Genomic DNA, 27,789 nt, shown 5'->3' with positions numbered 1-27,789 from the left:
AGTATGAGGCTTTTTAAGAGCAATTAAAAATTGACAAATTAATATTAGTATAATGTATATTTTAATAATAAGTGAAACTTTCGACATTAATTTCTGTCTTTTTAGTCACAAATTTAGACAAATATAATTATATAAAACAATGAAACTTCGAAAAAATATTATTAAAACAAACAATACTTAAAAGTAAAAAGTAAATGAATATTGTCTTCCTTTCAGCTTTATCATAGTTTTTCTTGGATATCTCTTCTAATTTTCTTCATTGCTGCATTGATGTAAGAAATATTTTCTCTCATTGATTTATGCTTCTGTAAATCTGTTGAAAGCAAAATAATAACATTTTCTAAATCTAAATCTATGGTATCAGTGTAATTGCCAAAGTTAAACATAATTTCCTTATTAAGCTCAATCATACCTTTAATCTTTTGTAGCATTTGATGGTAATCTTCCTTCGTGCATAATATTAGTTATGCAAACATGAGCTGCATGTCTTATAACACCATAATACAAATTTAAACTTGTGAAAGAAGAATTTAAATTGTTGCGAAAAGAAGCTGAAAACCTTAGAGAAAGGTTATTCACTTTTGATATTGTTTCAGCAGTAAAATTAGCCTTTAAAGGTGTATTTGGATTAGACATTTGTAATTTTAAATTGGTTACACTATCGCATATTATATTATAAGTAATAAATATCAATGCTTCTGCTTTGGATAAATTCAAGTATTTATGTGGTTTAATTTTAGGTATAGTAACCAAATATATAATTGAAGGATTCCTTTTTATATCATTTATATCATTAATGCAAAAATCATAACTATCAAAAGAATCCAAGAATCTGGTCAAATTTGCTTCATTAGTCATGCCTCCCCAACCTATACTTAATCCTAATGCTGACATCATTTTGCGTTGCAGCATTAAGTTCGACAGAGGTCTAGCTGTATGTATGACAGCTGTAGAATAAAAATATTCTTTATGATTTATGTCATCGGGTATTGGAAAATAAACAGTAATCGCCCTTTTGCTACTAGTTTCGAAAGTTCTATGCTGTCCTTTGAAGTCCTTCTTGAAAGTTTTTCCTCTCTCCATAAGTTGCAATCCTACCTCAATTTTCTCTAAGTCAGAAGTAATATTATCTGAACTGTACATAAAGTCGAATCTTCTGAGGTCATTATCCACAGTGAAGTGAGTTGAGAAAATTTGTCGCAAACCCTTTGGAAGTCTTTTAATCTCACCACTCGCAGTCTTACTACTAAACTCATGAGCTTTACATACTTGCTCAATTTCATCTTTTTTAGATTTTATTTCATTTTCCTTAATTATTTCATTCTTTGGATCTCCTTGTCTTTTTATTCTCTTCAAAGCTATTCTATAAAATAGTCTTATAAATTGGATTATATCTTCATTATTTTCTCTCATCACATCTGAATCCGTAATACGAGTGTAAGTGTAAGGGTTGAGCATCTCCTTAATACATTCAGTCTTTACCATATCTTTGAAACTCTTTATAACAGATCTTTTATTAATTAAGCAAACTTTTTTTTACATATGTTAATAAGCAAACTTTTATTGCATATCTTATAGCTTTGCTATACGAATCTAAATTTGTGAAAGTTATAGAAAGGTCATGCAATTTTGATATTGTGTCAGCAGTAAAATTAGTCTTTAAAGGTGCCTTTCGATCAGTAATTCGTAATTTTAAATTGATTACAATATCGTTTATCATATTAAAAATAATAAAGATCAATGCTTCTGCTTTGGATAAATTTAAGTATGTATGTGGTTTAATTTTGGGTATAGTAACCAAATACATAATTGAAGGATTCCTTTTTACATCATCAAAGCCTTGTAATGCATCATTATTTGTGTTCAATGCATCAAAGAAATTGATCAAATTTAGTTCACGAATCCAGCTTCCCCAACCTATATTTACTCCTAATTTTGAAATCATTTTGTGTTGCAGCATTGCGTTTGACAGAGGTCTAGTTGTATGTATGACAGCTCTAAGATAAGAATATTGTTCATCATTTATGTTATCATCGTACCTTGGGAAATAAACAGTAATCTTCCTTTTGCTACTAGTTTTGAAAGTTTTATGCTGTCTTTTGAAGAAGGTATTTTCTATTTCCATAAGTGTTAATCCGATTTCTATTTTTTTAGAAATAATATTATCTGGACTGTACATAGAGTCGAATCTTCTGAGATCATCATCCATTGTTAACGAGTAAATTTGAAAACTCTTTGGAAGTCTTCCAAACCCACTACTTGCAGTGTTATTACGGGGACTTGAGTATGTAAAGAAGTAATGGATCAAGCGATCAATTACTTCTTTTTTGGATATTTTATTTCTTTTCAACAAAGTTAATATTGCATGAAATCCTCTCAATTGATCTGCTTCTTCATTCACACCAAATTTCAGTGACTCAGCCATATGTGTGAATTTAGTTAATGATTAAATCTCCTATATTATTGGATTGATAAACAGAAAGGTAGGACCAAACTTTATACTTGCGTTCAAGAATATAATGTTCCTGATACTATTCCTTGTGAAGCTTTGTTCAATTGAGATATCGAGAAGCGAGCAGCGTCGCCCGTCGTCTTCTTTGTCGGTTTGGTAGGAAGGAGACAGAAAACAGTATTCTGTCCTATATCTTCTTTTTCTTCTTTTTTTGGTGGTAAAGAACAAATATTATCTTGTTTATTCTGCCAGGTTCAACCTTAATAGTTATTGATCTTCATGTGTTGAGATTATAACCTGTTAAGAGTGGTTTAAAAAAAAATTATTTATTCGGAGAGGTCATTTTTATGATTCCAGAAAGCTAAGGATAGGAATAATAATTTTTAATGTTGAATTTTTTTAACAGTTTATAAATATCGCTAGGTACAGGAACATCAGGATGTTCTTGTAGAGAAGATAACAGAGAGAGAGACGATGAGTAGAGAGAAGGGGGTAGATCCATAAGTTGGTTAATGTCTTGATTAGCAGATCTACAGTCACATGCTGGAGACTGGACTTGAAAATGTTGCATTTATAAAGGCTGTAATTTAATAGTTGAATCTGATCCTTGTGATTGTGCTTATCTCTGGACAAGCAGTTTTTATTCTGTGGAATCATAGGATGAGAATAAATTGGATAGTATTTGAAATATAATGAGCCTTTCTTTGATATCAGTCTTTCTCTCTCCTTCAGTGAAGAAAGCGAGATCTTTTTGCGTTTTTTTTTTTAGAATCGTTTTTATTTGGAATGGTGCACTCGTCTGGTCCTGGTGGTGAAATTTTCGATCTTCCCATACAGCACAGAAGCTTGCATCAACATTGCTGCAATGTTACAACATTGCACATAGCAGTGTAATGCTGCAGAAATATTGCAGAGACATTATTTTGTAATATTACTTTGGCAATGTTGCAGCAACATTTTAACATAACGAAAATGTATAACATGTGTTTCTTTACTTGCCGCTATGTGGCGACACCAAACTTAACTAACTCGTATTCGAATTTTCATCTAAAGTGGATATAAGGCCTACAAAGGACTAATGTAGTAATTATATTTTTTATCTTGTGTCAGTTAAATTTCTGATAAACTGACTTGATTTATTTAATATTCTGAATCCTAATAAGGGATCTAGATTATTAAACAAATAATTTGTTTAATAATCTAGATCCCTCGTTGGGATTCAGAATATTAAACAGTTTTTCTTCATTGAATCGGTAAATGGGAAATAATTCATTTATTGCACGTATTAAAATATTCTGGTACCGAGTGTATGTAAAATAATTGTATGTATATTATTGAGATAAATATTTAATAAGACACATTTGATAAATAACACTAATAGATATTTTTTTTCAAAGGCGATAAATGTTTTTTTTTCTATCTTTCTTAAACATTTCTTTATATTTTCAGTTTATTTATTAAATTTAAAACGGTCTGCATTTGCAATAGCAAAACGCGTTTTAATATTGCAAATACGTTGCACCATAACATTACTACAATCTTACATTGTAATATTTCTGAGGGCGGACATTTCAACGTTGCTGCAAGCTTGCAGTAATGTTGCAGAAACATTTCGCAACTTCTATGCAATATTACAATGTTTCAATGTTAGGTCTATGCAACGTTTTTGCTTTCGGTGCTGTATGGGTTGTTACAGGATTAGAAGGAACCGGATTTTTGTCTGGAATGTGTGCTATGGAAATTTCCTCAAAGTCCATTGAGTTGTCGTCGAAAAAGGGAGAAAAGGAAAAGGAGGAAAAGTTTAGTGTATCTACTACTGAACTCTAATACATGCTGGAACGAGCCATCAGGAGTGGGGGGCGGCCAAACTTAGGGCACTTTCCGATTCACGCAACAAGGATAGAGGTATGATTGTCTCTTTCTCAAAGGGCACTTTCCGATTCACGCATGATGCGCATGAAGTGACAGAAAATGTATAGTTCATGTCACGCATATTATACATTTTCTGTCACTTCATGCGCATCATGCGTGAATCGGAAAGTGCCCTTTGAGAAAGAGACAATCATACCTCTATCCTTGTTGCAATTTTTTGATTGATTAATCGCTTTGGTAAAATTTTTCTCTAAAAAATATTGTTCAATAAATGTTTCGAGATAATATTCAAGAAAAAAATCTATAAATAATTCAACAATAGTTTCCTATGATTATATTCTTGTAATTAATTACATTAAGAATACTATCTATGTCACATGGCATTAACAACACTGATTTAATTGAGGCAAATCTTTTTAGTAATGGATAGTACATGTTAGAACGAAACAAGTGTACCTATACACTATTTGTGTCCTTTTCTCCAATTTTGACCGCCTCTCACCATGCCTAAACAAAGGGATAATTCGTTCCAGTATATATTAGAGTTTAGGCACGTTCAGGTAAATATCTACCGCTTTGAGCTTCGTTGCTATTATTTGAAGGGATTTTATAGAGTTCAGAGGAGTTTTCGGGCCCTCCTGAGTCCAAGAGAACTATAATTATATGAAACCCAGACAGCACTCATGTCCAAAAGATATCTAAAAGACGACTTAAAGATGTCTTAAAGTCCTCTAGACGTCTTTAAGACATCTTTTGGCCTTTTTGTGCTGTCTGGGAAGGATACTTAGGATATAATATGGCGATTGAATAAGTACCTATTTGCCACGTGTAACAAGATGTGATGAGAAAAAATTTATGTTGAAAATTAGGCTATATTCGAGCTTATAGCTGACACCGAATCTTGTAGAAGAAAGAACAGAAAAATACTGATTATAGTAAACACTTTAAATTAAGAGAACAGAAATACTCGAAACTAAGCACTCGCGGAACGAAATGTACCGTACGATGGCTAGCGTTCGAATCTCCTTTGTCCTCTTCTATTTGCGAATGGTACAGTCAGTGTATTTATTGAGGCAGTCTGTTTTGGGTGACACCCGACTGATCACGTCGCTAATTGGCCAATTCAAAATAGGACTCTCTGATTGGTCAACCGTTGCTGGTTACCCTAGGCACAGGTCGATATAATTGGCTGTGGTCAATCGCAACGTGGTCAAACGAGACACTCCCGTCTGTTTTCAGAATGCAAGGTTAAAATTTCTAACACAGTTTCTTCATTTATAGAAAAAACGAAAAATGGGAAGATGTTTGTTAAAATAAATTCTTAGCATTCTTCCCCTGGCGAAAATAAAATGTAAACCGAGCGTTAACAAAGCATGAATTGGAGAGTAAAGGTGCAATTTCATGGAGCGAAGAAAAGCTAACTTTTCATCCCCACTCCACCGCAATGCAAAGCAGCGTTGAAAAGCTGTTCGCTATCGCCTGCTACCTTTTCATGGAGCGAAGGAAAGCTGGCATATTACTCCCACTCCACCGCAATACAAAGCAGCATTGAAAAGCCCTTCGCTATTGTCTCCTATCTTAAAAATATATATATATTATCATAAGAGAGTTAATAATAAATGTCCAGCAATTATATTTGCTGTTAAATATATATTTAATTGGAATATATGCCAATTTTATTGGCAGCGCCGTTTTTTTAATTAAACTTTTTTTTACTTTCTTGTTATATATTAATTTTCAGTTTTCAATTTTTAAATAAATTTTTAATTATTTAATATTATTATTTTTGAAAATTAAAACAAGCATTTTGTATAACAATGTTTTCAATTAAAATATTTCTATTTAACTTGTACAAGTTTTCTTCCTTGTACTTCTATTTATCTTGTACAAATTTTTATTCTTAGTCGAAGCAATTTTTTTATATCACTACTTTTGTAGACAATATGACAGTTGGATACAATTAGCATGAACTTGGCGCCTTTTTTTCGACGTTGCACGTTGCTTGAAATTTTACAGGCTTCTTCTACATATAGAAACCTAGTAGATGAGCGAAGGATTTTGTTTTTTAATGAATACTTTTTTTTTACTTAATATAAAAGGAGCAATTTTTAAGTCGAAAAATAATATCTTATTGTTAGTGTCAAATGGCTGCCATTTTGTCCGAAAACAATTTTTCGATTAATCCTTTGTTCATCTACTAGACAATTTCATACATTAACTACAGTTTATCGAATTTTTGATATCAGATGAATCAATTTATTTGAATAACACTGCTTACCGCGCAGCGCTTTTTAAAAAACAATATCCGGAAGAATAATTATAACTTTTACATTTTTTAATATTTTATTTTCAAAAAAATACAATAACATCCTTAATATTTGTACTTTTGAATAAAAATTTATTTGTAAAAAAAAATTATTACACTTTTCAAAAAAAATTCCCAAACATCGTACTTTTTTTCGGTCTGCTGACTAGACATTAACCCCTTAAGCCCCGTAATCACCCTAGTTGGAATTGACCAATCAGAGCAAAGCACTTTGCCGGCCGGCCACTCTGATTGGTCAATTCCAACCGCAGCCCAGGCACTGCGACAACCAATCATTTCTCGCGTAACGCTTTATTTCCGGGAAAATAAGAATCTGATTGGATCGTGAAAGCAATCTCGATTCCGATTGGCCAATCGAACGCTCTACTCCATCGAGTGAATTTCCGAACGCGATTCTCGAGCAACGTCGACCGAGTTCTCGAACCCGAGATCGCGATAGCTTCGAGGACGCGCTCGGGGTATACACTTTGCGTTGGCAAGGAGGGAAAGAGACGAAGAGAGGGTGAGAGAGAGAGAGAGAGAGAGAGAGAGAGAGAGATACATACGTTCTCATCACACATTAACCTGCGATGTCGAGTTGATCGTTTAATTCCCGTTTGATTGACGCTCGGAGGCCCTTTAAAAAAAAATTTAAAAAAAATACAAAACGGACGGAGAGCGCTAAATATGGCCAGCAAAGCATGGCATACAGAATTGTGGAAGTCATGGGATAAGCACGGAAGAAACGATTTGTAAGTGGTGTTGTTGGCGCGTCGCCTGGGTCGACGCGGTCGACCACGGTGCAATTGCTGGTTCGCGAAAACACTTATCTACTTCCTGTAACTCGCTCTCTACTGAAGACTTAATTTGTCAATTCACGCATGTTTGCAGCCTCAAGCTAATCAAGCACAAATTTAAGGAAGGCAACGCACCAGGTAATACCTTATTACAGGAGCCACCCCGTCGATCAGCCCCCCTCCCCCCTCCCCCCATTGTTGCCACCCCTGCTCCTATATTTTCCAAAATTCCGTATAATTTCCAAATTTTTCGATAACACTCGTTGGCCCTTTTATTCGATTATTTTATATCATTCAATTTATATTTTATTATATTTTATTATATATATATCATTCAACATATATTTGATTATTTTATATCATTCAATTTGTATTTTATTATATTTTATTATATATATCATTTAATATATATTTGATTATTTTATATCATTCAATTTATATTTTATTATATTTTATTATATATATCATTTAATATATATTTTATCATTTTATATCATTTTATTATTTTATATCATTTGAATTGGAATGAAAGAATAATCCCCTGAGAATATTGCAATCTCGATGCAAATCTATTATCTTTTATCTTCTCTCTTTGTGTATTTTTAATTTCATTTTATTTATCTTTTTTATTATTTTTTTATGTATTTTTTAAGTTTTTCTTTATATTGTATTTTTATGCGTGAAACATGTATTTGGAGTCGTATAATAAAAATTGTATATATTGTATTAATAATTTTATATATCGATTCCAAAATATTGCAACGATAAGTTCTTTTTATGCATAATTTGCACACAGATAAAAAAATCGATAAGATATATATTTGTTTTAAATCTCTAATGCAGTTTTCTCCATCCGCTCCTCTTGTATCATTACTTTTCCACATTTAGATTGTATTGCCTAATTTGATATATAATTGCGTCTTTGATGACAAGAATTTTTCTTTATTAATTTAATATTAATTTTCTTTTAAACTTAACTTTATAATTTTTCTTTTTCTTTATAGAATGGAAGCGCGGATTGTACGAATTAATATCGAATGGAATCCATGGGAATGTAAAAAAGGACAGTGTAGTACAGACATTAGGTGAACTTATGGTATGACAAAATTCTTCTTAACGCTTGAAGTTTTATAAAGAATCACTGGAGTTACAAATTGCTAAAACGGAACTGTAGTAATATTAATTTGTAAAATTTATTTGTAGAATTTTGATGGTGCAATACCATCTGCAATAGTAGATATATTTACTTTAATCGATGCAGAAGCACATAATGAAGAAAGGAACAATTTTTATTATATTGTGAAAGAATCTGAAAAGGTACGCTTTACAGTTTTTATACATGTTTATATTATATATATATTAATTTAGATATACCATAAAATTATTGAGAAAAGAAGAAATATTGAAAAAGATACACACACATGTAACAGTTTTAAGATAAATTTATTATTAAATTTAAATAATTTAAAATAATTTAATATAAATTTATTTATTGTTACTCTTTTGATGAAGCAGGAGTTTTGATGTGTTATCTCAACTTCTTCTTGTTTCTTTTGTTTTTCACAGTTTTTAACCGATAGAATATTGAAAGAACGTTTAGAGATTGAAACTTTACAAGATGTAGGAACGTTAAAAAACAAAAATTTTCAAACCAAGTTTATAAAAGTCAAGACAAAATTATAGTAAGTATCTTCGCATCAAGAATTCAGCTTATTTTTCTTGTGATGCGGATAAATTTTAAAGAGATTCCCATTTTCCCATTTTCTTGCAGTTATAAGCAGAGAAAGTTTAATTTATTTCGCGAGGAGAGCGAGGGTTACTCTAAGCTCATTGTAGAATTAAATCAGGAACGTCCGGGCAACGAGGTAGCCTCGACGTTGGAAATCGTTAAATCTCTCATCGGTACGAATCCCTTAATTTTTGCTATTGGTCACAAATATTCCTTTGAAAAATTGCTGCGCTACAAAGATTGCAAAGAGAGCAAAGTACAAGATATATTGTCTCCTTCCAGGTTATTTTAATCTTGATCCTAATAGGGTACTCGACATCTTGCTAGAGACTTTTGAGAATCGGCCGCAAGACGATGCTCTATTTATTCCCTTAATACGATCGTACATGAGTGATCAACAGGTACTTTGCGAGGTGTTAGGATTCAAATATTGCTCCACCGTCAACGCCACGCCGTTCTCGCTGCAAAAGGTCACCGCGCTTATGCTGCAACATAGCGTGATTAAGCTGGACGACATATTACCTTGGCTCGTACCAGACGATAAAACTATCATATCAGATCACGAGCAGGCGATGAAGCAGGCCAAGGAATACGTGCGGAAATTGAGCGTGATCTCGACAAAGGACAAAGAGGATGTTGTGGAAGAGAAGGAGTACCCACAAGTAGCAAACAAAAGAAATTTTTATCAGTTACTCATTGCGTCGCAAATTTAAGTTTAGCTGATTATTATTTAATGAATTCAAGAATTCTCTAATAGAATAAGTTCCTACTCGTATCAGTTTATTAATTATCTATAATTAAACTTTTTTCAAAATTGCAAATTTAAGAAAAATCTAATGATTTGAAGTCAGAATATTGAGTTTTGTTTTAAAGTAAATTAAATATATGTTATTTTAAGATTGATAAAAATTAAGTTTTTTGCGGATATTTTTATATTTTTTATTTTTATATTCAAGTAATATAATTTTCAATTCTTTAAACAACAATTTACTAAGCTGAATTTGTTAACCAATGATGTACCTTTATTAATTACCAACTAATGTTTTGTAAAAATATATCATTTTCTTTTTTACATGACTAATTAATAATTTTATGTATTGCATAATTTATCTTTCACTTTCAAGGACAAGTATTCAAACAATCAGAAATTTGTATTATGCGAAGCCCTTCTGGAAATCGGGGCTTGGGAAGTGGCGCAAAACTTATTCAATCGGTTGCCAGATTACTGCTTCACGGATCAACGTCCCATAGCTTCAGCATTGTGCAAAATGATTCAGGCTCTTATCGAACCCGTGTATAGGAAGTAAGTCACCAGTATTTTCTTTTTCACATTTATCGCTCATTTTAAGAAAGCAACTTGAGATAGATAGAATTAGATTTAAATAGAGAGAATTATAATTGAGCGAAAATTATGCAATTATGCAAAAAAATTATTGCACTCTTGAGGATAATTGTTCTATCTACTTAGCACTTTAATTAGCTTTTCCTCCATCCTCTTATTCCCTCGAGTCACGAGTTCTCAAAATTTTTCCAGGCATTGCATCGTTTCCCTGAAATTGCCGGGTCGTAAGATACCTCCTTTGAAAAGTGCTCTCGCACCACCCCTGATCCACGACCTGGAGGATATTCACGAGCACTTGTTGCCGATGCTGATCGTGCTTGGACCGAACCTGCATCACGACCCCATTCTCATGTACAAGGTGATGAGGCTGTGCCATACCGCTATCAAGCACTGTCCACTCGACTCAGGCAAGCAGCCGTTGAACAAGAACTGCACCCTGTATTACGACGTATTGACGATCCTCGACGTCGCTCTGCTACCCTCGCTCTCCTTCATGGACTGCAATTGCTGCGTCGCCGAAGAACTGTGGAACATCCTGAAATATTACCCCTATCAAAATCGCTACTGTCTGTATGCGCGCTGGAAGAACGACACTCCGCTGCAGCACGCGGCGCTGCTGCGGAAACGGGCGGACGCCCAGAAGAAGATCAAGTCGATCATGAAGCGCGTGAGCAAGGAGACGATCAAGCCGGTCGGCCGATCGATAGGCAAACTTACGCATTCCTCGCCGGGTGTATTGTTCGATTACGTCCTCATACAGATCCAGTTATACGACAATCTAATAGGTACACATAAGAGTGCACGCGTCTAATAAACTTCTTGAAGAAAAGAAAAAGAAGCGACATATTGTATCGTATTATTCATTCCAGGACCTGTGGTAGACTCCTTAAAATACTTGACAAATATTTCGTACGACGTGTTAGGCTACTGTCTTGTGGAGGCGCTAGCGGGTGCTGACAGGGACAGATTTAAACATGACGGCACCAGTATATCCTTATGGTTGCAATCTCTAGCTTCCTTTTGCGGAGCGATATTTAAGAAATATAACATCGAATTGACAGGATTGTTACAATACGTAGCGAATCAACTTAAAGCTCAAAAGAGGTATATTTTATATAAAATTAAATATGCACAAAATAATTTATTTAAATCAATTTATCATTGTATATAATATTCTAAAATCTGCTTTCAGCCTAGACCTATTAATATTGAAGGAAATAGTACAAAAGATGGCTGGTATCGAGGCAGCTGAAGAAATGACGTCTGATCAATTAGATGCAATGGCGGGTGGAGATTTGTTGAAAAATGAGGTAAATCTTGAAACTGTCTGAATACATAATATTGTACGCAAAATTTGTATTGGTACAGATTAATCGTAACATGTGAAAATATTATTCCTCAAGGCCGGTTACTTCAGTCAAGTCCGCAACACGAAGAAGTCCTCGCAGCGTTTGAAGGAAGCTCTTTCCGAGCATGATCTCGCGGTCGCCTTGTGCTTGCTAATGGCGCAGCAGAAACATTGTGTCGTTTACAGAGAGACGGACAAATCTCACCTGAAACTTGTTGGTAAGTGGAATCGCGCATGAAATAACGCTAAAATAAAAAAAAAAGAAATCCATTCTATCATTATTTTATTTTATTTATTTCTATTTTTCATATCTACAACAGGCAAGTTGTATGATCAGTGTCAAGATACACTGGTGCAATTTGGAACGTTCCTGGGATCAACTATGACGGTGGACGAATACGTGGAGCGACTGCCGTCGATTCATTCTATGCTTCAGGATAATCACATACACTCGGATGTCGCATTTTTTCTGGCGAGGCCAATGTTCGCACATGCCATAAATGTAAGGGAGCCGTTTATATCCACCTTGAAATTTCCCTGCACAATATTTTCTTGATCTAATAACTTTAACTATTTATTAGAGAAGCACGAATAACTGATTAAATAAACCACTCTTTCGAATTTTATTGCAAAAAGTATTTAAATATCGCTTGTAATTTGATTTGTCAATTTAAAAAATATTTGTACTCTCTAATCTTTATTTTGTTTTTGAAGATAAAATATGACGCTCTTCGCAAAGCCGATCCGAATTACAAGAAAATGTCTACGGCTATGAAACAATTGAAATATGCGGAAGCCGCGCAAGCTGTTATGGCACCCGTCGCTCAATCAGTCAGGCCGTTGCATCCTCTAAAAGTATGGGAGGACATATCACCACAATTCTTAGTCACGTTTTGGTCCCTGTCGATGTACGACTTGTATGTGCCAGTGGAAAGTTATCAAAGAGAAATCAGCAAGTTGAAGCAACTCGCGGCACAGACGGCCGATTCCAAAGATATGGTAACGCGATATTAGCAAACTTAGCATTATTACATTGATTACAGTACTATATATATGGAAAATGATGATTCGTTTTAAACTTAAAAACACTTTCCTCCTCTCTTCTTTATTTAAACTGGGAGTGACGCTGATTTTTAGAATATAAGTAAAGGAAAAAAGGAACAGGAAAGGTATACTACTCTTATTGAGAAGCTGCAGGACGAAAAGAAGAAGCAAGAGGAACACGTTGAAAAAGTCTTTGCGTACCTGAGGTAAAATATTGCTGCTCTAAATTTCTATAACAAAGTGTCTACTCCCTAAAAAAATATAGAAAACCTGAAATTCTCAGGGATTTCTTGTATGTCTGAAAAAATCAGGAAATTCTCATGAAATTTATTGGACTCGAGGAATTTCTTAAAAAAATTCAATTTGATAATTTTATTACAAGCTAATTAAATTTTGCATTTAAAATATATTATAAAACGATTAGAGCTATTTCTGTTCATGTATTTGGTATCTAACAAAATATTGGATATAGCATATATTCTTTATCGTAATTTTTAGTGATAAAAGAAATAAAAATCAAGGCAAATGAAGAATTCTTTTTTCTGCAAATTTAGTACTTGAAATTTAAGTGATTTTGTTTTTTCTTTATATAAATGGAAACTATTAGAAAACACATTTAGAAAAAAAAGTTATTTTAGAAAATTGTAGCAAAATATTGTCAAAATATTCTCTTTATTTTCAATAAAAATACTAAAAAATCAGAGGAATCTTTTCCCATAAGATTTGAGTAGACACTTTGTATAACATATAATATGATCCCATACATAATTATATATAAAATTATAATAACTGTTAAACAATTCTAATAATTATACAATTATTTATACTTATAGGCAAGAGAAGGATACATGGTTTTTGTCACGAAGCGCCAAGTCTGCGAAGAACGAGACGATAACGCAATTTCTGCAGTTGTGCCTATTTCCGCGGTGTACATTCACAACTGTGGACGCCATGTACTGTGCTAAATTTGTACATACCATCCACTCCCTGAAGACTGCAAATTTTTCGACCCTGCTTTGCTACGATCGTGTAAGTCACTTTTTTCTAATATTAATGATTATAATCTTATTGGCGTGTTAATTATTCTGAAAAATTATTATATCTCAAAATTTAGGAGCATAATTTTAGGAGTATAGTTTTCCAAGATATTGTATATAACACAAGTTTGTAGATTGTTAGATTTTATTTTTACAATAAATTATATAAATTTGATTTTCCAGCTTTTCTGTGATATTACGTATTCAGTCACTTCGTGCACAGAGAATGAAGCAAATCGATATGGCAGATTTTTGTGCGCCATGCTGGAGACTGTGATGAGGTGGCATTCCGAGAAAGCCATATTTGATAAGGTAATATAGTGATAAAAATTAAAAAATTATTTTGCTTTCAAAAGTTATTTTTAAAAAAAGACAGTCAGTGCTTTTTTATATAAATTATATCAATATAATTATGTAAATATAATTATATAAATATTATATAATTATAAATACTTATAATAAATATTATATAATTATATAAATATTAATTCTAAGATACTTGTCTTCTATTAATTTGAATGTTTTTTTTTGCCATAGGAATGCAGTAATTACCCCGGATTTGTGACCAAATTTCGCGTGAGCAATCAATTTTCCGAAGCGAATGATATGGTCGGATTTGAAAATTATAGACACGTGTGTCACAAATGGCATTATAAAATCACAAAGGTGCAATCTTAAGAACATAATGTTATCTTCAATACTAAGAAGCTATTTCAATGCTGGCAATAATTTGCAGCTTCTATAATTTAATCTTTCTTTTTTTTTCTCCAACAGGCTATTGTAGTATGTCTAGATTCTAAGGATTATGTGCAAATAAGGAATTCTTTGATAATATTAATCAAGATATTGCCGCATTTTCCTGTCTTGGCGAAACTCTCTCAGATCCTTGAGCGAAAAGTAGAAAAAGTGAGAGAAGAAGAGCGTGGCCAGCGCCAGGACTTACATGTTCTGGCTACATCGTACAGTGGACAACTGAAGGCTAAAACTCCCAATATGATACGCGAATCAGATTTCCATCACGTGGGCGACAAGGTTACATTCTTGAGAAATAGTTTATTTGGCGTGCAATAATATGACATAAATATCAGTATCAAATGTCAGAAATTTATAATTTTTTAAAAATTAGTTTATTATTTGTGTTTCATATTGTACTTTATTTTTAAATCATATTACTTTATTTGCTATATAAATATAAAATATTTTTTTTACATAAATATGGAAAATTTAAAGATATAAAAAATATTTTTTGCCAAAATTTTTCTGACATTTTAAGTTGATTTGAGAAAATTATTAAAAGATACTTTTCTCTTTAATCGCTAATTGGGTTAAATTATTTTCTCTAAGAAATTACATTAATAAAAGCACTTGAGAGAATTACTGATTATATTCATTTGCACAGACTGGAAAGACACAAGACACTGCAAATAATGATACAAACGAAAAAGTTAGCAATGGAGTAGCAGCGAAAGAAAATAACGGAGATTCTCGTCCGGAAAAAGAAAATAAGGAGCAACGAGAAAAACGAAGTTCGTCTAATCAAACTCATCAGTAAGTATATGTTTAAGAATATGCATACATCTATCGCATTATGTCGGCCTAATACACACTTTTATCATACCTTATTATACATTTATAATAGCTTAATACACACTTTTATCATACCTTATTATACATTTATAATATCATATCATACAGAGAACTTATCTTTTTATAAATATTTAATTATTAAACATATTCTCTTAGCCTTTACACACTCTTTTATTTTCATCTTAATCTTGGAGGAGATATAAATTATTAAAAAATAATTTGGCGTAAAAAGTATCTTATAAACATTCAAACTGAATATTTTCTAAAACTTAATCATTCACTGTACAGCAATATGAATTCTTTGAATAGTGAAAACTCTGAAAAGTTCAGGAAGAAAGAAGATAGTAAGGATGTCTCAGAAGTAAAAGAGAAATATGTCAAGAAAGAAGAAGTTAAAGACGATGAAGGATTAGATAAAAAGGATCGCAAATATTATAAAGTAGGTGTATAAATTAATGTAAAGTTATATTATGTTTTTCATAGAATAAGTCACCAAGAAATTGCAAAATAGACCATTCGGTACTTTTATACTAAAAGTGATTAAAGATTGAATTTTAATACATTGTTGAATGTATAAACAGATATTCAAAATTTCATATTTATTACATATTTTTTCGTGATTCAAGATTTAGTTTTTCCAATTAATTTATATACCATGGAATTAATTTTAATATAAATTTCATATTTTTAGGAGGAACATTATTATAGCAGTGGTATAGACAATTTAGACAGAGACCTTTCCAGTGTATCAAATAGTAGCGCTAGTTCGGGACCTACGCAAGAAGGTCCTGAGAGAGGTTTGTATTACAATTAGTATAATCAAACATGTTAAATATATTTCTAAAAATTATAAAAAAACAAATATACATATTTTTATTAATATAATATAATTTTAATATAATTATTAATATAATTAATATAAATATACGTATTTATTTGTTTGATATCATAAATAATATTCTTTAAAAATACTTTTGGATATTTTTGTTTTCACACATATATGACTATGTATTTTAATAATAAATTTATATTCAATTTCAGATGTAAAAAGAAGAAAAGTAGAGAGTGCCCCAAAGGTGATTATATATAATTTATATTGCACATTACAATTTCTCTATATTTTTCTTTATATATAAATATTTTTGTATCTAGCAGGAAGGGAGACGTGCGGAGGCTGTCTTTGATAAAAAAGAACGTTCCAGCAAGGGAAAAACACGTGACGAGCAGAAGGAACAGCGTAAAGAAAAGAAACAAGGACGAAAAAGGGTAATTAACATTTTTTTTTATAATTATTTTGTCACAATCATATCATGCATACAATTTGAACCAGTATCATATATATATATATATATATACATTTTTTTTATAATTATTTTGTCACAATCATATTATGCATACAATTTGAACCAGTACCATATATATATACTATTGTTAAATAAGTTATTATAATAATGCAGGATCGGACGGAAGAATCTATAGTGATTACTGAACAAAAACGGAGGAAAGATGATGAGAGAGGTTTGTAATTATTTTTAATTCTTAATTTTTTATCGTATAAAGAACACAAACATATGAGCCGATATATCAGAGGAAACATTTGGAATCAATTATATTTAAATATGAATATATTTTTGTCAGCCAAAGGTACGCATCAGAACGGTGACATTCCCGAACATAGAGAGAAGCATCATTACAGTAAGGTCAGTAGCAATTAATTGGCACCTTTTATAACGCTATAGCAACAGCTAAACTTTTGTCGGTAATCAATTATGTATTTTTTGTTTTGGAGCAAATCTTAATTTTTTCATTCGCGGTTAATTCTTCCATATTTTTCGATTATTTTTGCTACTTTATTCTCTCTGTTCTCTACACCTTTTAAAATGTTTTCATAAAATATATCGTCTAGAATAATATCTGGAATAATGCAATTAAATTTTTTTATTTGAAAATTATTACTCTGATACACCGAATGCTCAGTTTCAAGTTTGCATGTTTTTTAACAAGAAACTCAGACTTTTTCAGATTTCTCAATTTATTTTGTAGATGTATAATATTATTTTAAGAGTTTATACGAGAATGTACTCTTTAAATGGGATACATAAAATAGAAAAAAATATTTAAAATTAAAAGAAATATGCAGTTCAAATAATTAACTAAATAAAAGTGTGTTAGACAGGAAAATATCATAATGCATTTGCATTAGTAAAGTTTATTATTTCTCAAATATATAAAGTATATTTTTTCGCAATTCTGTCTGTATTCCATGAAATATATCCATATTTTCAATTTTATATATGCACAGTTTGATAAAAATTATATTACACGTCATACGTCCACGTACGATTTCTCACGTAGAATTTGCATTTTTTTTTTTTAGTGCTTTATAAATTAGTCTACTTCATAAAAGAATGAGAAACCAAGTTATTCTTTCTTTAATAACTTTCTATTACTTGACTTCTCTTGATAAAGTCTACTTGACTTCTAGTTGATAAAGATGTCTACTACGAGTATGTTAAAAGGACGAAATGGACGCCTATAGTAAAAAACAAAAAAAAAAAGAACAAGAAAATATAGATGTCAAGTATCCCCAATGTCGCAAGAAATCACGGGAGATTTATTCAAGAATGTATTTTCAGGAAAAATCTCCATACACAAAGGATCGTCCTCACGAACGCGAAGGACGCGAAAGCCGTGACAAACAATATCCTTTTCTATACATTTAATATTAAATACAGGACTGTGAATAATGTTACGAATAATACTTTTATTTTTTTTCTTGCAATTAGATAATTTTGTATGATAATGTATTCACGCTATTTTTGATGTATTAAACATTGTAACTAATTAAGTGTTAAAAATAGCTTACGCATCATGTACATAGAATGAATCGTACAATTATTGAGTTGGAGATTATTTTCTTTATGTCTCACTTTGTATCGATGGATTTTCAATATGTTTGTCAACATGATTTATTAATAAATATATGAGTTATGTTTATTAATTGCACTTTTTTTATTGGTTGCAAATCGATTATAACATTTAGCAATAATTTAACACTTAATTAAACAACTTTTGTAAATGTTTGTTTTTTTTTTTGCACTGAGAGATTTGTAATTTACATGTCTCGAACTTTTTAACGCAATATATTTCTTTTTATAATTATAATTTTTTTATTATCTTCTTTTTTCGAAAAAAAAGTCCTTAACTACTCAATAACTGTATGATTTATCCTGTGCACGAAAAAGCACAAAAGTACGGTATGATCCTTAATTGTCAAGTGCACTAGAAGGAGTTCAGACCCAAAACGAAGATGATGTACAACAATGGAAGGGAGCTCGACTTAACATTTTTTATGCTATGTTTGATGTTGCATGTAATGAACGTAGAATTCGAAATAAAGCAAAAAAAAGATAGTGGATAATTTGTATATTAATGTTTTAAAAAATATCCAATTTTATATAAAATAAATTATCTAAATGTCCGATAATTTTTGGTACATGTTTTTCAATTCAGTCTTTTTTTCTTTCTTTCAAGGATGGACGGAGATCGCGCAAATGCGTTATGTGTGCAAAGTGCATTCGCAAAAATCGTCAATCGTGCGCGTATGTGTCATAACGATAAATAAATAAATAAATTTTACATATAAATATTTTATAGAATGCTCCATTGCCGCTAAGAAGGGTTGATGAAATTGGAGAAGTGTTTATCAGCTCTCAAGCTCTCCTCTTCTAGGCGTTTCAGTCGCATTTTTGCGTCCTGCAGAATATCCTCCGTGGAACTGCTCTCGCTGACGATCGTCGCGTTCGTTTGAGCCACGGAAACCGGTATTTGGACGCCAATCGAACGCGCCTCCTCCAGTTGGCGCGACAATTGCACGCTACGCAGCGTGATCTCCTCTATCCTCGATCGTTGCTCCTGCACGAGATTTGTCAATTCCAGCTTCTCCTGCTGCAGAATTCTACATTCATCTATTATCGCGCGACTCTCCAGATCAGTTTGCACGTGAATGTCCCTGACATTACTCTGAGCGCACTGGTTCGACGCGCTTTGCGGCATCTCCTTCTGCATTTTGACGAGCTCCCGTTGTAACTTCTTCAAACCGCCCTCAAATTTCTTATAACTATCCCGTTCTCTCTGCAATCTGTAAAAAAAATTCATCCAAAATAAATAAATTTATATAAATTTCAAATATAAATAAATATAAATAATTTCAAAAATAAATAAATCTCAATTAAATCAATTTAATCAAGGTAAAATATCAGAAAGAAGTAAAAAATGGCAATTGTATATGATTATGGAAATATTAATTATTATCACTTATAAGTTAGGATAATCTTCTTTTCTTTATTTTTATAATGTATGGCCAAGTACCTGTTAGCTTCCTGTGTTAAGAAATTTTGTTTCATAGATAGCTCCATCTCCTTCCGCAAGATGCATTGTGCATTACTGTCTTTCTCTTCATTCAGCTGCTTTTCTTTCAGTATCAAAGATTGCATTAAATTCTGAGTACATAAACAGAAAAAAATGGTACAAGAGATATTTACAGGACAGTTATTCTCAATTAAGATCTTTGATAAAAATATTAACAAAATATTTAATAAATATTTAATAATTTCATTATAAATATTTTATAATTTTGTTACATATAAATCTATCTGTAAGCGATAATGATAAACATAGGATATCTTGTATTAAATATATATCTAATGGAAGAGAGATATTTTACCTGAGCCTCTGCCACTTTTGCATTTAACGAATTAAATTGATGTTTTATAGCAGAAACTTGCTGCTTCAATTTGCTCTCCTTTATCCTCAATTCCTCATCATACATTTGCTTCTGTTGCATAATTTTCTTCTTGGCTGCACGCATTCTTGTCGCTTCTGCAAAGTTCGTTTCCAGAACTAAGTTAGCTTGCGTTTCCTTGTCATACAAGGGACTCTTAACTAAGGACTGAGTGTTGATCATGAGCGAAGCTATGGAGCTTAGAATGGACAGCAACAGCGGTGCTTCGGTATTCATGTAATTCGATATAATATGCTGGCCCTCGGGCCTGTTCGGATCAATGCCCAATGTTTCCAGAGTGTGCACTATGTAATCGCTTTGCAACTTATTGCTATAACCACCTCTGTCATTGTCACTAGAGGAACGTTGCGGTACACTGTTGCAAAAGTTTACCAAGAGCGGTACTTCGCTAGCAAATATCGACAGGGTGAAGGAGTAATTGTGACTAAACAGGTACTCGGCTATTAACATATCGTAAACATACTGTTTCGCTGATTTCGCCTCTCTAGTCTTACACAGAGTCAGGTCCTTGTGCTTCAAAGCATTCACCAAGTTTTGACGTAGGTGCGTTCTGATGTTAGATATAATCCCACATTTCTCAAACCTGCGGAGAAAGCAAAACAGATGATTAATAATATAAAAATATAAAATATAAATAAAAGTATAAAGTAAAAATAAAAAATATAAATAAAAATATAAAATAAAATAAAAATAAATAGAAGTGGAAATAAATAGGAAATAAAAAAATAAAATTGCGTTTATAGATATATCACATTGGATACATAAACTGACTTATAAATTATAAATTGCAAATTATAATGTGTCACAGGAAATCTGATGGAATTTCAACGGTGTCAAAAATGAAAAGCGTCGTTTTGGAAAATTGCAAAAATATAAAGATAACCTTGACTTAAATTTTCCATTTTATCGCAAAATCGAGTATGATATATTATTCGTACACAGTTTATACGTTTACCATGTATACACAGTGGAGTAATAATCACCATCCATGTCGATTAAAAAATACGCGTAATGCGATTGTGACAGTTATTTGACAAAAGGTACGTAAACGCAGGACGCTCAAAATTATTGATGTAGTGCCCGCCATTTTCAGTCGATAAATAAGAAAGTTACCTTATCGACTATCTTACGCGATTAAACTTACCGACCGTTGGTATAGGTGATATTTATTTTATATTCATTTCGCTTAATAAGTTTACATTGTTTATACAGGGTGGCCCATTTTAATCCATCCAGTCGAATATCTCGAAAACCAAACCCGGGAGAGAAAAATGTTTCAGACAAAAGTTGTTTGGTTTCGAGGGGGCCATAAGATGGTACCATTGGTTTGACCTTGAAGAGTCATTTGAAGGTCACGTGAAGGTCACTTCAATTTTTTTTAAATGGAACACCCTATATATTTTTACACATTCTTGTAGCTTATCTCGAGAGCTTTCCAAAACACTATAATTAAGTACCTTTTCGTTAAGTACTTTTTGAGTTATGAGGCTTGAAATAATTTCTTAATTTTACATAAACCGTAAAATATCTTGTAAAATATTCATTTTTCAATTATCTTACCTTAATACTTTTATGTACAAAATAATGAGAGGAATCAATTGGTGTAAAGAAAACACATAGTTGTTTTTAAGAAAAAATATGAAAATGGAATTGTTAATTGCAAATTACATATTTTTTCTTCAAAACAACTATGTGTTTTCTTTACACCAATTGATTCCTCTCATTATTTTGTACGTAAAAGTATTAAGGTAGGATAATCGAAAAATGAATATTTTACAAGATATTTTACAAGATATTTTACGGTTTATGTAAAATTAAGAAATTATTTCAAGCCTCATAACTCAAAGAGTACTTAACGAAAAGGTACTTAATTATAGTGTTTTGGAAGCTCTCGAGATAAGCTACAAGAATGTGCAAAAATATATAGGGTGTTCCATTTAAAAAAATTGAAGTGACCTTCACGTGACCTTCAAATGACTCTTCAAGGTCAAACCAATGGTACCATCTTATGGCTCCCTCGAAACCAAACAACTTTTGTCTGAAACATTTTTCTCTCCTGGGCTTGGTTTTCGAGATATTCGACTGGATGGATTAAAATGGGCCACCCTGTATACAGGGTGACCCATTTTAACTTAGGCAGCCAAATAACTCGAAAAATAAGCAAGATAGAGAAAAATGTTTTAGACAAAAGTTGTATGGTTTCGAGGGGGCCATAAGAAGGTATCATTGGTTTGACCTTGAAGAGTCATTTGAAGGTCACGTGAAGGTCACTTCAATTTTTTTAAATGGAACATCCTATATATTTTTGTACATTCTTGTAGCTCATCTCGAGAGCTTTCCAAAACACTATAATTAAGTACATTTTCGTTAAGTACTTTTTGAGTTATGAGGCTTGAAATAATTTCTTAATTTTACATAAACCGTAAAATATCTTGTAAAATATTCATTTTTCGATTACCTTACCTTAATAGTTTTATGTACAAAATAATGAGAGGAATCAATTGGTGTAAAGAAAACACATAGTTGTTTCGAAGAAAAAATATGTAATTTGCAATTAACAATTCCATATTTTTTCTTAAAAACAACTATGTGTTTTCTTTACACCAATTGATTCCTCTCATTATTTTGTACATAAAAGTATTAAGGTAAGATAATCGAAAAATGAATATTTTACAAGATATTTTACGGTTTATGTAAAATTAAGAAATTATTTCAAGCATCATAACTCAAAAAGTACTTAACGGAAAGGTACTTAATTATAGTGTTTTGGAAAGCTCTCGAAATAAGCTACAAGAATGTACAAAAATATATAGGGTATTCCATTTAAAAAAATTGAAGTGACCTTCACGTGACCTTCAAATGACTCTTCAAGGTCAAACCAATGATACCATCTTATGGCCCCCTCGAAACCATACAACTTTTGTCTAAAACATTTTTCTCTATCTTGCTTATTTTTCGAGTTATTTGGCTGCCTAAGTTAAAATGGGTCACCCTGTATTATCTATATGACGTTTATATGGACTTTTTTCAAACATTTAAACATTTTCTTTCTGTGAATATATTAAACGTAAATTTGTAATTATAAATTAAATGTCAGAAGAAGAAGTATAAAAGAAACAGTAATTATATTATTAAATTATGTTATATCATGATATAATTAATATATAATAATATAATATTTATCTATAATATAATGTATAATATAATATTTATTTTTTTTTATCAATATAAAATTCAATTCGTTAAATCCTTTTTATTTATTTTTTGGTACTATATAAAAAATTAAAATTATTTTATTTCATCAAATGAAATCAAACAAATATTGTACATAAGATAAATACTGTTTATATGACAAAAGATTTTTATCTCTGATAAAAAAATGTCCCCTATATATTTCTTCTCTAAAGTTAGCATGAGAATTTTGCTAAAAAATAAAATAAAAAATATACACTTTTTGGTTCATAATAATTTGTTTGCTAATAATTTGATTGACAATTTTTATTATTACGTGGCCGGAATGTGTAGATTCTCCTAAGGGACTAGCATTGGCTAATAAACTGAAGAAGAAAAAGAAGATTATTGAAGATTAGGTCTTCAAAGTTACTTTCATCAAAAATAAAAGAATTCTGTGAATATCTTTCTTAATTTTTAATTGAATAATAATGTTAACAAGTAATAAATTAAGTGTTCGAAATGTTTATATCGTTACAAGCTTGTATTCTTCTGATTATTGACTGTTATACTCTTTCAAAAATTCCGAGTATATTCTGAATAGTATTGAAGGAATCGACAATTCTTGCGATAAATCTTTGCGATATAATGTTTATGTTTACGAGACATATGCTGAGCCTCGATGAAGAGCCTTTAATTAAAAATTACGAGAAAGATAATCACAGAATTCTTTTATTTTTCTTTAACTTTGAAGTCCCATAACTTTGCAGAAGAGCATGTCTGGATTTATGTTCATATGTAGGAACTTTTATCTTTAAAAAGTCGTCCAAGAAATTACTTTCTGAAATTTTTTGGAGACATCACTTAAGAAACATCCTATATATTTTTTATTTCATCTTTTTATAAGTAATTTTCGTCGATTAAAAATTTTAATCGTTAAAATTCTTGCAGAGATAACATTAAAAACATTCGAATTCTTTTCGATTAGATACATAATATATTTTTTGTTTTGTAATTGTTATTTAATTAAAAATTACTCGAATAACGTCACGTTTATAATTTTAATAATCTCCGAAATCTGATTAAATCTATTAAAATTACTTTCATAAAAAAAATAAATAAAAAATTGCAAATTTTAATATCAAAATTAATACAGCGATTTTTTTTACCATAATAAATTGTATAAATCTCTAAATATCATAGTTATTAATCGAAGATATCTTATTGGCTGTCCTGAAAAAATCGCTTAATTAGCGTTTGGGGCACCGAATATAAATGTAAGAGTCAGAAGACGAGGACAGGCAACAGAGGAAAATGAGAGAAAGGGAGGGTGGGCCGATACAGAGAACGGGCAAACTAGATTCATTAGCACGACATCAGTGCAGCTGCGGCCAAGCCGAAACCTCCTCGGCTCTGTATTTTCGGCTTAGTGGTTTCCGACGAGTAATTATTGCCCGAAACCAGTGTTGCCCGAAATCTCCCTCCCTCCCTCTTTCTCCCTTTCTCCTTCTCTCTCGGAAAGGGGCGATGAAGATCCGGTGAAAGGCCGCCGGGGAATAAAGCGGCAACAAAGAACGTCGATTTTCTTCGTTTTCCATGAGCCGATTAACCCTTCGTTGCGTGTTCCGGATGTTGCGAATTTAGGCCGGTCTCTCTGATATAAATGATATATAATCGAGAACCCTCTCTTCCGGAGATGCTATTACTGATTAAAAATATCGGCTCGCGCTTGCTGAAATATCTCGGTTCTGAAACCTAGAGGGATGATGCAGATTTATACGTTGCTCATTGTAAGATCGCTCTTATACGCGATATTTGGGATGTTTAACTTCAGAGAACCTCATTTGAAACAACAGAGAGCTTCCTTCACCCTCTTCTGCTGCTATTCCCTATAGTTCCTCCATCGTCGCTAATTTAAGTTTCCACATGCAATTCTCCTTTTGTCGTTACATAACCCAGCAAACACCAAGTAACAGTTATATGACTGTTCCCAGACAGCACACATGTCCAAAAGACATCTAAAAGACGACTTAAAGATGTCTTGAAGTCCTCTAGACGTCTTTAAGAGATCTTTTGGCCTTTTTGTGCTGTCTGGGTTAGTTATAATTTCCCACTCAACAATATAACTGTTACATGTTATATATCTATTATGTGTTAAATAACAATTATATTGCTGAGTGGGAAATTATATCTAATAATTATACAACTGTTACTTGGTGTTTCCTGGGAATACATACGCGCAATATGTCCGAATTTAGATAATAAAAGAATAAAATGAGTTCAACGGGGAAATCCCGTTTCCCACACACATATACACAGAGATCGGTATCATTAGTACCATGACTAATTATGCTACGCGACCAACTAAGGGTTAACAACGTTGGCTGGACAGGGAGGGCGGGGGGAGGGACAGGGCGGCTGGAAGAGAGCCTCCCCCTCCCTCTCCCCGCGTCTACGGTCGGGCTTTGGTCGACGGTCAACCTATAGGCGTGCCGCAGCGTGTGCCGGGAACGATTCGCGCGCGGTGCGGCTAGCTGATTAATTAGAATCCTCTCTGCACTCTCTCCCGGGCCATCGTCAAGGGAGCTCGATGTAATTACGGTACATCGGGAAGCGCGCGGGCGCTGCGTATATAGCGCGCGGTGGGCGGTGGGCGGTGGGTGGAGGGGTGGGAGGAGGAAGAGGGGGAGGAGGAGGAGGAGGCGAGATAGCGGGAGGACGATGGGATAGGAGAGATGCGAAATGACTGCGCGGGTTGGCCACCGTCGCGGGGGGGGGCGGGGAGGGCGGGCGGGGGGAGTGACACCGAAAAGCACAGTGTGGTTCACGTGTAGTGTATAAGCGCGGCGCAGTTACCGATGCGAACGGAATGGTTAGGGATGAATGTGTACGTATCCGGACGGACGGTTAGGACGGTCGGAAAATCTCTCTCCCCCGGCCCCCGCCTCCCGCCTCCCCGCCCCCCGGCGAAGAGAGAAGGCGGTGGAGTTCGACAAACTGGATTCATTACGCCGCGGAAGGAGGGAAAGGGGCGGTGGGAGGGTGGCCGGGGGAGGTGAATGTAGAAGCGCGCGGAGAGTTGGAAAAGAGAGGGATGCGAAGGGAGGAGGGAGGAGGTGACGGTGCATCACCGTTAAAGGGGTAAAGGGGTCATCCCCCTTTCCCTCCTTCGCGTCTCGCGATGATGTTCGATCCGCGATCCTTCGGTCGCTCATTGAATTTTCGCTCGTCGGTTCCTTTTTTCTCTTCCGAAGAGAAAATTCTCCGTTTCCTCGAGACCCCTTCAGGATATGCGTGTATCTTCTCTATTCAGTCGATCGCTCGCGTTTTGCGAAGATATATAATACATACGGGATGTCCAAAATATTACTTCATCTCGTTATCTTTTTTCTTCTCTCGTGATGTGTTTCCTGATATTTTTGCTCATAAATTCTGCTGTGAAAGGCGGAGATTGATGTGGAAAAATTTTATTCAATGCTTGACAAAGTTTGATAACGATTTATATTTCGTGATTATGGCCACATGATAAAAGACGAAAAAAACGTAAAACATTTATAAGATGTTTCTAAAGTGACTGTCTATTTTGGTGCAATTAACGGTATTTAAAAAAAATTGTATTGGCATAATGTCCATGATTCTACAGATTCATGCATTTATGAAGATTCAATTGCTTGTATTTCATGAAGCCAATATACCAAATTGATCGCTTTGAGAATTGATCTGATATTGATAGTCATACATAGAAATTAATAATTAAATTAGGTCGATAAAGTATGTATTTAAACGTAAATATATTTGCGTGCCCTAAAGATGTTATATTTATTAAAAGTATTATATTTATAATTTTTTTATAATAGTAGGTGTTTTTATATTATTTCACAAAATAGATAGTCACTTTAGGAACATCCTGTATATTGAGAGAGAATTTATTATTTATTATATGTATTATTATACAGGGTGGACCATTTTAACCTTTAATGGAGAATAACTCGAAAACCAAGCCTGGGAGAGAAAAATGTTTCAGACAAAAGTTGTTTGGTTTCGAGGGGACCATAAGATGGTATCATTGGTTTGACCTTGAAGAGTTATTTGAAGGTCACATGAAGGTCACCTTCAATTTCTTAAACGGAACCTACTACTTGTCATTGCATATTCTTGTAGCTTATCTCGAGAGCTTTCCAAAACACTATAATTAAGTGCCTTTTCATTAAGTACTCTTTGAGTTATGAGGCTTGAAATAATTTCTTAATTTTACATAAACCGTAAAATATCTTGTAAAATATTCATTTTTCGATTATCTT

At 32.7% G+C, this 27,789-nt stretch overlaps 3 protein-coding genes across 16 annotated transcripts; 1 reads left to right on the top strand and 2 right to left on the bottom strand.

Annotated features, from left to right (window-relative positions):
• Positions 1-211: 211 nt before the first annotated feature.
• Positions 212-5,343, bottom strand: LOC145965051 (uncharacterized). Of its 3 annotated transcripts, none has more exons than XM_083088326.1 (4): positions 5,140-5,343; positions 870-2,749; positions 413-559; positions 212-313 (listed from the first exon to the last, which is right to left on the bottom strand). In XM_083088326.1, exon 2 carries the CDS (start codon positions 2,423-2,425, stop codon positions 1,517-1,519), a length of 909 nt encoding a protein of 302 aa, XP_082944452.1. In that variant the 5' UTR covers positions 2,426-2,749; positions 5,140-5,343; the 3' UTR covers positions 212-313; positions 413-559; positions 870-1,516. The 3 variants fall into 2 exon arrangements, with proteins under 3 accessions (XP_082944452.1, XP_082944453.1, XP_082944451.1); XM_083088325.1 differs by having other exon boundaries at positions 413-2,749.
• Positions 5,344-7,124: 1,781 nt separating this feature from the next.
• Tho2 (THO complex subunit 2-like protein) lies at positions 7,125-19,000 on the top strand. Of its 7 annotated transcripts, none has more exons than XM_083088164.1 (28): positions 7,126-7,381; positions 7,521-7,564; positions 8,431-8,522; positions 8,630-8,743; positions 8,993-9,108; positions 9,198-9,328; positions 9,438-9,817; positions 10,280-10,458; positions 10,690-11,282; positions 11,367-11,601; positions 11,690-11,807; positions 11,901-12,063; positions 12,166-12,347; positions 12,560-12,844; positions 12,983-13,095; positions 13,723-13,918; positions 14,110-14,238; positions 14,464-14,592; positions 14,701-14,958; positions 15,326-15,474; positions 15,802-15,952; positions 16,205-16,310; positions 16,555-16,589; positions 16,666-16,779; positions 16,971-17,031; positions 17,152-17,213; positions 18,150-18,214; positions 18,752-19,000. In XM_083088164.1, the coding sequence occupies exons 1-28, from the start codon at positions 7,317-7,319 to the stop codon at positions 18,774-18,776; spliced, it is 4,290 nt and encodes a 1,429-aa protein (XP_082944290.1). In that variant the 5' UTR covers positions 7,126-7,316; the 3' UTR covers positions 18,777-19,000. The 7 variants fall into 7 exon arrangements, with proteins under 7 accessions (XP_082944293.1, XP_082944294.1, XP_082944290.1 ...); XM_083088162.1 differs by having other exon boundaries at positions 7,127-7,381; positions 18,797-19,000; XM_083088165.1 differs by having other exon boundaries at positions 7,128-7,381; positions 15,823-15,952; positions 18,797-19,000.
• LOC145964981 (uncharacterized) lies at positions 18,797-21,393 on the bottom strand. Of its 6 annotated transcripts, none has more exons than XM_083088171.1 (5): positions 21,273-21,393; positions 20,781-20,900; positions 20,240-20,705; positions 19,885-20,015; positions 18,797-19,654 (listed from the first exon to the last, which is right to left on the bottom strand). In XM_083088171.1, the coding sequence occupies exons 1-5, from the start codon at positions 21,305-21,307 to the stop codon at positions 19,186-19,188; spliced, it is 1,221 nt and encodes a 406-aa protein (XP_082944297.1). In that variant the 5' UTR covers positions 21,308-21,393; the 3' UTR covers positions 18,797-19,185. The 6 variants fall into 6 exon arrangements, with proteins under 6 accessions (XP_082944297.1, XP_082944298.1, XP_082944296.1 ...); XM_083088172.1 differs by having other exon boundaries at positions 20,240-20,672; XM_083088170.1 differs by having other exon boundaries at positions 20,240-20,900.
• Positions 21,394-27,789: the final 6,396 nt, after the last annotated feature.

This window comes from Camponotus vicinus, unplaced genomic scaffold, assembly GCF_025532165.1.
Source record: "Camponotus vicinus isolate PSW18456_S1 unplaced genomic scaffold, iyCamVici1.0 SCAF_14, whole genome shotgun sequence".
NCBI lineage: Eukaryota > Metazoa > Arthropoda > Insecta > Hymenoptera > Formicidae > Camponotus > Camponotus vicinus.
This window is presented reverse-complemented; position numbering and strand designations above follow the sequence as displayed.